The sequence below is a fragment of the Patiria miniata genome, unplaced genomic scaffold, assembly GCF_015706575.1.
Source record: "Patiria miniata isolate m_02_andy unplaced genomic scaffold, ASM1570657v1 HiC_scaffold_15, whole genome shotgun sequence".
In the NCBI taxonomy this organism is placed as follows: Eukaryota; Metazoa; Echinodermata; class Asteroidea; order Valvatida; family Asterinidae; genus Patiria; species Patiria miniata.
In genome coordinates this window covers 3,911,231-3,923,758 of record NW_024037053.1, presented here as the reverse complement: position 1 = coordinate 3,923,758, position 12,528 = coordinate 3,911,231, and the positions used below count along the sequence as shown (strand labels likewise).

Sequence of the window (12,528 nt, the reverse complement as noted above, 5' to 3'; positions counted from 1 at the left end):
TATGAAGTCAGAGGACAGTGAAATTGGAACATATACATATTTACAACTATTGAGCTATAAGATAACTAAGCCTCCTCATTAACCCTTGCATTTTTATGTTTCCACACACTTCTTAGGTATTTTGCAAAAACAAGTGACACACAGACATCAGACCGACAAACTGCGAGACAGACGGACATCAAACAGACAGACAGCGAAGGATCTTTTAATATAGAATATAAAAAAATTACTGTAATAAAATAATAAAGTTGACAATTAATATATGGACCCAAAGTCTTGTGAAGCAAGTCAGTTCATGTCTATACGTGATCCCAAACAAAAGATTTCCGAAAAGAGGTATATATTTTGCCATTTCGTGGAGTTTTTACAACACAGTGCAAATAAGCATATTATAGAACTACACGTAGGCAACATGCCATGATAGCAAGTACTATTTTGATTTTTGGACACTTTTTCCTGGTTGAATAAACTTTCCATTATGCACTGTGCTTGTCAATTGAATAAAGGTGCTCAGTAACTGTGACTATTATAGTGACGTCACAATTTGTAATGTCATGTTGGAAAATGTCAGGCAATAGGTGGCGCAATTAACAACGTTCGCACGACGTAAACATTGGCGTAAACATTGGCGCTCGTGATTAAAATGACACTAAGGGGCACTCTTGAGTAAATATGGGGGGGGGGGGGGGGATACCCCCATTACCCCACCCCCCGGCAAAGTGGCTACGCCACAGCTACAAGTATCATAATTATGCACTAACTAGCTATAACATGAATATTCGATGATCAGAAAACTGGACGGCGGCATCGTTCGTCTAACCAGCTGTGACCCGATCGCGACACGGTGGCTATCAGACATGGACCTTGACATTTGATTCGCCGACCTTGACATTTGATTCAGCGCTGCATACGAGAGAGAGAGAGACATGAATATTTAAAGAATCTTCCCTTTACTGATAATGAAATGAAAGGACGAACTGGTGCAGAAAAATCCCTTATTATCATTATACATTTATCGGAATTTAATAGTCAATCGAAATTGATTTTTCTAAGGAGTTCTGTGTAAAGTTTTACAAACAAAAAATTCACATTTTAAATACTTTAAGAGAAGAAGAGGAATTTGAGAGTGTAGAATTAACGCCTACATTTAGTTAATGAAGAAGGTTTATGTACGAAAACATATTTTAATACATCAAAATAATCTACGTGTCTTGGTAAGGCATTTTTTAGACATCGAAAATCTTTATAAAAAGTTCTTTAAATATAACATTTGCGTAAAAAGTACATTTGTTTATATATAAAAACATTTACCGCAGAAATTATTTGGAATAATTCCAGAAACTTTTACAACATTTCTTGAGTATAAAAACACTTTTACAATACAAAACACAAAAACAAACATGATCATCAAAACACCATCCGTCTGCACGACGATCCTTTACCAAAGTCATCGATATCAACTATTAAAGAAAAACCCGCAGAATAGTTGCCCATTGTCTCATAAAAAAATAAACCCCAATTCTGCCGTATTGAATTAAATAAAGGCAGCTACAAACATATATAGTTTAGATAGGGAAAGTTATACAACCCCTTCGTTATACAATGGTACAACCACCACCCTCTCTTCAAAAGGTCTTTGTTATTGAGGGTGGACATTTCTTTGGAATATTTCACCCGAATCCCTCCAGACAAACTTGACCAGCGATGGAAAACATCAAAATGTATCAAAGAAGTCCAATCGAAAACAGACGGGCACTGGAACTTATACAAAAGTATATATGTATCGTTTTTTGTTTTACAGGTTTTCGTAGACAATGGACGAGTCCAAGTTAGCCTGGAATACATCGTAGCACATCGCATAGTGGTCCTGCACGACAATGGAAATGTGGCATCAATTACAAAAGGTAAGGCTGGAATTGCTGCTAGTAAGGAGAATTATACAAGCAATTGTGTATTATCGCGTGCACCTGCTGGACACGGAAAGTATATAGGAATCAATTTAATCGAAACGGCAAATATTTACGCATTCACTGCTTGAACAATTTTATCAAAAATACTTACTAGGGAGAACATCATACTGCGATGCACTACTAGTAGGAGCGCTGAACGGCTTGAAACACGTCTGCACTAGTTTCCTCTTGAAACTGTTCCATCATTGACATCAAAGTGCAGTACACCGCTGTGCGTCCCAATCCATCACTTGAATGCAGATGCTAATGAATAATATCGGTATAATCTAATTGATGTTCAAAAACCACTTTTAAAGTCAGAGTTAGAAATGGTTGACATTTATGATCACTCTGGACATAACCAGTACATATTCTCTTGCCAAATTTTTGAATATTTGGGAATTTGGCAAACTATTGATTATAGTTTTACTAATAAAACATTACGGATTTCCATGACTCTTTTAAAACAATATTTGTATGCACTCATATGTTGTGACACTGCGGCCTTTTCTGGTATTGATCACACACAAAACTGACACCGAATGTTCAAAGAGGGCGGTCTATAGAAAGCCCACACTTTAATGCATGCATAAAAAAAAAACATCAACCCTTCACAAAATCTGCTAAAATTGCCCAGTTGAATCCCAGACTACAGAGTTGAATGGTTCATCGACTACAAATACACAATACCTTGTCGTTAGGGAAATGATATCGTCGGCAAAATGAGGTAAATCCACAGGTGTTTTTTTCCTGATGAATCACTGAAAATTCACAATGAGATCTTTATGTCCGTAGATTGTCATTGAGTTTACAATATTCTCACGAGTGCCTCTTTTTTCAGGAGTGCCCTTTTAATCACGAGCGCCGATTTCCCCCCCCCCCAGAGTGCCATTTACACGTCGCGCGAACGTTGCAGATTGTACCGTCATGAAGAGCGCCACCCCTGTGTATATTTCTCACAATTTGTAAATGAAAACATTATCACACACGAAAACACAAGTTCACGTTTTAGCGGTAATATTTCGCGCATGCGCACAAACCAAATGTCGCCGTGAATACGTGCGGAGTGTATAAATATACACACTTAGTTTGGAGTTGTTGAACCAACGCGTGAATAATGCCTGCTTCGCGCAGTTCATTGGCCCCTTTTCAACTGCTTTTGTGTCAATAGAAGTGTGTATATTAACATGTACAGCAGGGTTCTGGGTCAAAAGTTCAACCTTTTGTTGCACTTCGCATATGTTTCACATGCAGAAGCTGAATGTAGAAAATAATCCGTTCCTGCTGCTGCTTTTTTGGCTTTTCTTCGACTAAATAATCCTCTCTGGACTTCGGATACCTAATGAATTCATACTAAGGGAGAGTGTGGCTTTGTGCTTATAGGCTCGTGACTCATGATTACATGGTCTGCTGGCCATTATGTGGTGTCCCTGGGCAAACCAGATCACCCCTCTTGCCTCTCCCCACCCAGGAGTATCATGGGTACATGCAATAGCTGGGGGTAAACTGCAATGGACTGCCACCCCATCCAGGGGGAATAGAAATATATTCTGTCGTTTTATGCCAAGGAAACTGGAGACAAACGCCGGCCTGATGGGATATATTGACTCGTGACAGACTTTAGTACTACTTAGGCCCAGGGAATGGGTGGTACCTAATCATTTATATCTCATGGATTTGGTAGATCATTGTTTAAATCAATATAAAGGCACTGACATTGATCTTTCTTTCCCTGTATTGTAGCGTCTCTGCTGAAACAAGCTAACACATCTAAAGTACATGTCTAGTCAGAAAGCTCAGAATTTACATTGTAAATTTTTACGAAGCTCAGTTACTGTGTATATAGTTTCTAACTTACCCAATCTTTCTCATTAATAATTATTGTTATATTAAAATTATCCTCAACATTTATTTGTACTTCAAGGATAATGCGCGAAATATGTTTATCTGAGTATACGTTTACATTTATCGAAAACAGACAGGATTTCTTGGATATGATCCGATTCATGAAAAGATCCCAAACTCGAGAAAAACAAATGTTTCATGGCTAACAAGGTACATCAGATAGTATCATATCTTTATCTAAAAATAAGAAAATCATAGCAGTTTTAAGTAATAGAACATTATATAAAGCATACACACATAAAATTATCATTATTAATTAAAGGTGTATGCTAACTTGTTTCACAGAAATTGCAAAAAAAGTAACATAAAATATTCCCAATACATTTCAAACAAGTGTTTACTGCATCCAACAGTTTTACCATCCATAATCAATATACATACACAGCTAAAATAGCTAACATAATCACCACGGCACGTGCTATAACAGTTAATATCATACTGTGTGGTATCTGGGTTTCTGATTTTATCCAATGACAGTAAAAAATATATATACATGCACGATCAAATGAAATACAAGTAAGTCTTGATTTCAAGTATTTAAGAACACATTTTAATATGAAACATAAAAGGTATCTAGTGCACAGCAATTGGGTCAATAACAAAGCGCCTCCCCAAAAAGAAAAAACAAATCAGAATAATCAGTCAATGATATTTGAGTTGCATCTCCAAGATATCTCGAAAGGTCTTGTTCTCTTTAAGATGCTTCTTCATTAATCTTGCACCGTTGTTCTAGTTATCGTCAAACTCTGGCTTGATCACGTGATTCACGTAGAAATGAGTTGTCATGTAGATCTGAAATGTCAACCAAATGTGGATTTTATAATTTACAGATTTTTTATCGAAAATATTTTCAAAATTGATATTGAAATAATATATTTCTTGAGCCAATTAAAGACGATTTTGTAAATGGCCTGAAGACCGTCGAAAAGTAAGCGAGAATCAATAGGCAAAAAAAATCATACACTTTTATAAGATGCTGTAATAAGCGTTTGTGATAAACAAAAAAAGAAACAACGTTGGGGCAAACACGGTACACATACGTTCTCATCTGATGGGTCGTTCATTTTCTTGAGTGTCACCATTATTTCTTTGAAGCTTGGGCGTTGGCTGGGTTCTAGCTGCCAACACTTCATCATCAGATCGTAGCTAGAGAAGGCAAAAAATGCAACAAAGCTAAGTTACTAGGGGTGTTGTGGAGGTGCGGTGGTAAGAGGTGAAATTTCTTGTCACTTTGAAGCACACTTGTTTTAATCAATAGACACCTTAACGATTTTACAGACTCTGTTGGTAGCAAGCACAATTTTCCAAAAACTGCGATTCCCGACGATTCAGGTTGGCACTGCGTTGATGTCATTATAGTTGAAATTAAAACATTCTTTGTGCGACGCCAAAACTGTCCTTGTCTTGTTTTTGTACCTCTGCGGTTTGCCAAGACTAAAAGAGACAACTAAATCAGCTTTTGTGATTTTTATAAAAAGTAAAGGTTATTTTTTTGCATAATTACATTTCATCGGCACAGTTTTCCGGCTTGGGCATTCGGTAACCCTCCTGTAATCGTTTGGCCAACAGCAAACTCTGAATTCCCGGATAGGGTGTCGCTCCTGCAATAACCAATCAATACAATATATCATCCGTCAAACAATAACATCTTTAATTGTCCATACTACAATACCAGTCTTAGAACTCCGAAGTTGCCATGGTATTTAATTATGGAATGAGGCTATGATGAGAATAGAAAGGTTGTGTAGTACTGCAAAAAGGTGACTGGATAGAAAAGTGAAGGTCAAATTAGAAATACAGATTTCAAAACTTTATTTTTTTTTCTTCTGATAGCATAAACTACCTCAAAATAATAACCAATCACGATTTTAACACACAGCCAAGTTATATTTTGCTTTAAATTCTTTACACATTCCTTCCTATGGAATATAAAGATCTGAAATACACAAAGTTAGTTACTTACCAAATGTGGCTATCTCCCACAGTACGATCCCGAATGACCATCTGGAACAAGATCACCAAAAAGACTCAGGCATGAAAAACGAATCATAATATCATTCTCACTTGGAATTTGACTTGGAATTTGGTGGGATGTCTTATGATCTCAAAGTTGTATTAAGTTTTGATGATACTTACACATCACTCTTAGATTTGTACACCCGGCGGGTCAAAGACTCGATGGCCATCCAGCGGAAAGGAACACGCGTCTAAGACAGTACAGTTACAAACAAAAATAAATTAAATAAAGAAAGTAAATTAAAATCTGCATTTCAAAAGAAATAAACAAACATTGAGATTCATTAGTCTTCACAAGCTACACACAATTTTACTAGCTTACTCCACTTGTGCAGTATTTATTGTTTGCTTTTTGGTGCTTCTTGAGTGTTATTGGAAACTGTATTTTAAAGAATGAATTTCACAATAAGATCAGTGTCAACATTTTACGAGTTTTAATTCTGCACCTGTGCACTTCATTAACTATTCTACTGACAGCATTAATTATTGAGAAAGTGACACTTGTACCTGCGATTTCTGAACGTAGGTGTCCTCTCCCCGTGATAGTCCAAAATCAGAAATCTTGGCAGTCAAGTCTTCTCCGAGAAGTATGTTTCTCGCAGCCAAGTCACGGTGAATTATCTACGTTAAAAAATATATTTATTTTACGATAAGTCTTCCAGCTGTACGCGACAGTTACAGATCTCGACAATCTGTTTTTGTACCGTCACGGGCCCATTTATACTCAAAGGTGGAGAAAGGAAGACAAAGTATCTTGCTCAAGAACACAATGTCGAGATTTGAACTTCGAGATTTCAATCTGTATGAATTAAAAGCTGGACACTTGAATTTGCTACACCTCAACCAAAGTATCTAGAGGCATATTTGTATTCGACTGCAGGCCCTTACCCCAGTGTCAGAGAGGTGATCCATTCCTCTGGCTATATCTATGCCGAATGTCAGTAAGTTGGAGGAAGTCAGCGGTGATTCACCATCATCCGACTCCATTGCCACCTGCTGCTTGGGGCGAGTACTCCTCAGGTAGTCACGCAGGTTGCCGTTGGGGAGATATTCAAGAGCGACGTACAAAATCGCTGGAATTAAGAAAAAAATCACTGGTCAGACTTCTAAAAATTGGAGAGTACATCAAATTCCCTGGGTGTAGGAACTATAGGGTGGGTTTGGCCGGGGAACTAATTCGAATAATGTTAAACATAAGCAGCCGGTGGTTTTTAAGTCTGAAACCACAGTTGCATGTAAGAAAATTTTGTTCTTTGTGTGCTTTTCACTGATAAAGAAACCAGTCAAAACTATACTTTATACTTAAATTAAGGCCCCAAAGGATGTTTACACCTGAGCTTAAAGAATCGTTATGAAATTATTGTGTACTGGTTTAATATCTGAGTAATGGTTGATAGTTGTAGTTGTACCTTCGTACATACACGCGCCCATCAGACCAACTATGTTCGGGTGTGGCTTGATTCGAGCCATTGTCTTGAACTCGACCAGGAAGTCCTCGGAAGCAGTCGTCGTCGCACCTGTAAGGATAAAAAGGAGAGACAATTTTAATCCCTGCTGTCTCATTCCAACAAAACATGTTCCTCAAATCAAGTGTGACAGGATCAAAACAATTCACTACCACAAAATTAACCACCTCTGTCATAGGATGATGTTATCAGCCCGAGATCGAAATCAATTTTCTCTTACCTTTGAGAGTTTTGATGGCTACTTTAGCCAGTCCTCCTCTGATTTTGAGACGGCCTGCTCTCACTTCTCCAAAGTTTCCCTTGCCAAGAACCTTATCCTCAATCGTGAGATTACTCCATTGGATTTCCAGTCCCTTGGCCCAGGCTGGTAAACCAACGTCTTCGTAGATGCCGCTTTCAGCAATCGGTGAATCAATGCCTTGCATGCTGGGATATCTCACAACAGGAAGCTCCTATGCCCAGGACATCAATATTAAACAAGTAAATAGTATGTGAAGCGAAGACTTTCGTGTTACCATTCCAGTCCAAGAATATAACTTGCGACTGCCTACCTTTCAAAACTTAGTTTTCATATTTTCACTTTGAAGAGCTTTTGTTATATTGTTCCTTTTTCAAAATTACTACCAAATACAAACAGACTTCGACTTTTTGACTAAGACAAAGACTTACAAGTTTATCAGTGACGTTAAGCCTCGGTGTATTCTGAGCATTGTTGCGGTCTTGGTCTCGTTTCCTCCACACCACGCAGCCGATGATGACAGCAACAGCTCCAACAAATAATAATACCCCGAGAACGATAGCTGCTATGACTGGTCCATTGTTCTGTGCATCGGGTGTACCTGCTAGTTATTACAGTTAAAAGTAACTTGTGATTGTGATAATTTGCATAAACATTATAGGCTTTTAAAAATTAAGGATATAAAAAATACCCGTACAAATAGTAAAGTAAAAAAAATGAATAATTCAAAAACAATATTTTTTGGTGGGCTTCTATTGAGTGTTGCCTTCGCCAACTTTTTTTTGCAAATACTGTATATACTCATTGTTCCGAGGGCTGGCGAGAAAACAAAACATTCAAAAACTACTCTGGTGGGACTCCAACCCACGAACTCCTGCTGAATAGTGCAAACGTCCTACCAACGAGCTTGCCAGTGTCAACAATCCAGTTAGATTGTGATGTAGCAGTGTGTACTGCAACTCAACATTGTGTAAGATCGACTTTAACGCAGGGTGTAAATCTTAAGAGCCGACTGCAAAATAAGCATTCTTACAAATTTACCTTTTGCAGTTTGCACACCTATGGGATCCGAAAAAGTCACGGAGGCTTCCTGTATTCAAAGAAATTGTGAAAACTTGTTCAATACAAAACTAGCACCGACAACCGATTTAAAGGTAGAGTATATCATTTGTCATTTGCTCATTTGTTTCATTTAAAGCAACACAAAAGCTCAAAATCCAAAAACCGTTTTTCGTACCGTCTCGTTTCCCTGGCTGACGGAGCCGACACGGATGATGTAGGCAACGCCCAGCCGCAGCGGTGCATTGTAGTAGCCTCCGTACACCCTCTCATCACCGACTGTAAACTTGTCAGGAACGGTGTCTTTAGTCATTTCTGCTGCAATGTAATCGTCTGCAGAGTCCTCGAAACGCTTAGCAATTAGAGCGTCTCTTCTCCTTACCAATGACATCTGGACCTTCTTCACATATACGATGTAGGTTCTACATAAAAACAAAAATCCATTTCATTTACAATTTGATAATCAAGATCCAAAATATGTTGTCTACAACAGTAACAATTTGCAGCGAACAATAAGAATTATCTTTAATGCTCAGATGGTGACATTTTCTCGCTAGTGGCTTCAGTCTTAAATTTGGGCAATTCACGTGGACAATATCATCTGCGTGTATTTTTTCGTATTTTTTTCACATTTATGTGACAACAAGACTGTTTTGGGTATTGCAAAAAGGCATTAGTGTAATGGAGTTGGAGAATTGATAATCGTTTCTCATTGGGCGCCTTCTGTCTTGATCCCATAGTGTATGATTTGTCGTAATTAAACAACGGTAACTGATCCCTTTTAAATAAAAATGTTTAGAGAAAGTAATCGTTTTATAGGAGTTGTACTTTCCATATAGTGTAAACTAGCTATGCACAATGTATGTTGTCACGCCGAGCATCTTAAGCCTTGCAAAACATATACGGGTGATCCCGTTCTTCTTATGATGCTAAATCAATCTAACGATGCGAACAATCTTACTCGACAAACATGTCATCTTCTGGGATCACGGCTCGAAGGCCAATTGTCACCGTCGTCTCCGTCGCCTCGTTGTTGTATGTCATCGGTGTCCTTGGTGCTGGCGGATCTGTCGTTGATTTGAAAGGAACTTTGTGTCGATGAATAATTTAATGAATAACTGATGAGATCTTGACTTTAATATCGACCGTCAAGCGATTTTGTTTTGGTCAGTTCAGCAAGTCGTAGTTCCTATGAGTTTAAGTTTATTATATTCAAATCTATTCAAACAATATATCACCTGATAGTGGATTTGTGTAGACTTCTAAGACTGAAGGCGATCCTACAAATCTGTGATTCCTTGACGAAACTCTGAATTCATATTTGGTGCCCGGTTGAAGATTCGCTTCGGTATATGGTGAACTGTCAGCTTCGTATTCGGTGTACGTATCTCCTGCAGTAAATGCAGGTTGATATGGTTTCTCTACGGCCCGGATCTTCACCTAAAGATGACGATTAACAAAGCGAATAATTTGATGTCACAATCTTCTCGTATAGTATGAGACGTTTGCTATTACGTGTCAGATTCTGTTTGCATCATAATCGAAATACTTTGACCCTTTTACATACAACATAATATGTGCGTGGTCCCATAGGATTTAGCGGCTGTTTCCAAGCGATGGTCAGTGAGGTTTCAGATCTTTCTGTCCATTGAAGGTTCTGCACAAGTCCAGGAACTGAAAGAAACAAAGGTATTGACATACTGGATAGTTGCCAACATTGTGAGCGAAAAATCAAATGAATACAGCTTGAAATCAAACTCAAAATCAAACTCAAGATAGTTTCCATTTTTGTTCCTTTGAATTGACAAGCAATTAACATTAGCGTGTGGAAACAGAAGTAACTGGGCTATGCTTCAATTAATTAATGTATGAGGCCGGCTACGGATATTTATTTTTTGGAAGCAGGAGGTATAAGAATTCATTTGTACATGTACAGAAGTTTGACTGTTGTATTGCATTGGATATGTCTGGCTGGGCAAGACCTGTTGTTATGTTTTTATCTATGTGTACTTGATTGTTGTAATTTGCTTTTTAAAAATATTTTTACGGCTTTGTAGAATTTTCTTTTTTATTTAAGTTCTATTGGAATTTGTTTTGAACTTAAAATAGTATATAAATTTTGCATGTTTATTCTTTGTTATATCGCCCTGAGGTGGATTTTTCTGCGATTGTCTATAAATTTACTTTTTTTTGTTAATAATAACTTATTTTTCTTACCTCCTACTACAATCTCATTGTTGACTTCGCTCCACGGGCCAACGCCCGCTACTGTCTTGGCTCGCACCTTAGACAGAACATGCAAACAAATTAATTTTCTCGAAAGTATCTTCTTCACCACATCTGTCATCAATTATTTAACATCTTCCTCCTTACTGCATGCCGCATATCAGCAAGATTTCTATCTGTAGGTCGTTGAATTGGAAAATATGTAATGAATGATATAATCTTTGCATTGGCAACACACCGAATTAATGTCCATTGTACAGGCTCGGCAGTTACCAAACTAAACGATAGAGAATATGTTTTGTTTTAATTACCTGCATGTAGTAGGTAACATTAACAACAAGATCGGGTAGTTGATAAGACAGCGTGGTCGTGCTGAGATTGAACACATCAACTCTCGATGTTTCATTTCCCACGACCCAATAGGCCACATCGTAGTTTGTGATGATCCCTTGTGGAGGATCAGGCTCCGTCCATACAACCGCCAGATGTTGATTATCAACGGTCGTAATGCCGACATTCAAAGGGGCTGTTGGCTCTGCAAAATTGAAGAGACGAAAAGCGTACTTTTAAAATATTGTATACTGAAAACGTAATTATTTATACTGGATCGAACAGACCGATCTACTAGGCTCCACCTTATGATGTTATGACATGAATGCACAAAATATCCGACATGCCTGCACTATAATCATATGACGCACACTTCTGGCGCTGTAATTACACAGTTGCTCACGGGGCTTAATAGATGAATCAATGGAGGGTTTTGAAAGACTTTCGGTCTTTGCTATTGAGGAATTAACGGTAATGAAAAGTATTTGCAAAAGCCGTACCTGCTTCTGTGGTCCGCACCGTCAGAATTCTGCTGAATGACCCAGTCGACATTGTAGTGTAGAAAGCTACTTGGAAGTTATAATCGACGTACGGTGTTAATCCGTCAATGGTCGTCGAGGTGTCCGTAGTATTAGTCGGTAGCTTTATTATTGTACCGGTTTTTGCCTGGGCAAGTTGGTACTGGTACTCCTGGATTTCAATGCCTAGACAGAGGAGTTTACTCCAGGAGAAACTAACGTTGCGTTGCATGACTGACCTTGTTATTACCTGTCCTGGGAAAGGATCTTGCACTAAAATGTCCAAAAAAAAGTGAAAAAGAAAAGGTATGTCTTTACTGTGTTGATGTTTATCGTAAGTATATTGCGTGTAAAGAAGCTATAATGAGCGGACTTGACAACGAAGTCGTGTAAGACGCGTCTGGGGATATTGTGAAGAGTTATGTCCTGGCACTGTAGCCTTCTAGTAGAATTTCAGTGAACTTTTAGGAAAATAGAACAAGCAACACGCACTGAATGAGAGAACGTGCTCACTTTAAGGCCTTTCATGAAAGCGTGCATAGACCGTGGCGATTAATCGAACGAACAGCATTTGCAAACATTACAAGAGTTGTAACAAGTCACTAATTTTTGTGACTCGAGTCAAGTCGAGTCATTTTAAAATAGTGATTCCAGTAAAGGACCATTTACACAATGGTCCGTGCTCCAGTCGAGCCGAGTATGGATGGCAGTGAAGTTATACTACCGGTTTACCAGCACGTTTACTAGGCATGTTCCCTGTCAGGAACATGGTGTTTGTGTCCTTGGGCAAGACACTTAACTACAATTGCCTCTCTCCACCC

At 38.3% G+C, this 12,528-nt stretch overlaps 1 protein-coding gene across 1 annotated transcript in view; it reads right to left on the bottom strand.

Annotated features, from left to right (window-relative positions):
- Nucleotides 1-4,538: 4,538 nt before the first annotated feature.
- Nucleotides 4,539-12,528, bottom strand: part of LOC119722265 (angiopoietin-1 receptor-like) — a 35,772-nt gene continuing 27,782 nt past the window's right edge. Inside the window, exons 11-28 of the mRNA XM_038192307.1 lie at nucleotides 11,690-11,980; nucleotides 11,171-11,394; nucleotides 10,851-10,917; nucleotides 10,201-10,307; nucleotides 9,872-10,073; nucleotides 9,595-9,700; nucleotides 8,812-9,055; nucleotides 8,608-8,664; nucleotides 8,021-8,158; nucleotides 7,557-7,785; nucleotides 7,280-7,387; nucleotides 6,759-6,943; nucleotides 6,378-6,491; nucleotides 5,991-6,061; nucleotides 5,818-5,858; nucleotides 5,359-5,455; nucleotides 4,895-5,000; nucleotides 4,539-4,646 (exon numbers count right to left, since the gene is read on the bottom strand). Of these exons, the coding sequence (XP_038048235.1) occupies nucleotides 4,584-4,646; nucleotides 4,895-5,000; nucleotides 5,359-5,455; nucleotides 5,818-5,858; nucleotides 5,991-6,061; nucleotides 6,378-6,491; nucleotides 6,759-6,943; nucleotides 7,280-7,387; nucleotides 7,557-7,785; nucleotides 8,021-8,158; nucleotides 8,608-8,664; nucleotides 8,812-9,055; nucleotides 9,595-9,700; nucleotides 9,872-10,073; nucleotides 10,201-10,307; nucleotides 10,851-10,917; nucleotides 11,171-11,394; nucleotides 11,690-11,980 (2,450 nt within the window). The 3' untranslated portion in view covers nucleotides 4,539-4,583. The remainder of the gene's footprint in view (nucleotides 4,647-4,894; nucleotides 5,001-5,358; nucleotides 5,456-5,817; nucleotides 5,859-5,990; nucleotides 6,062-6,377; nucleotides 6,492-6,758; nucleotides 6,944-7,279; nucleotides 7,388-7,556; nucleotides 7,786-8,020; nucleotides 8,159-8,607; nucleotides 8,665-8,811; nucleotides 9,056-9,594; nucleotides 9,701-9,871; nucleotides 10,074-10,200; nucleotides 10,308-10,850; nucleotides 10,918-11,170; nucleotides 11,395-11,689; nucleotides 11,981-12,528) is intronic.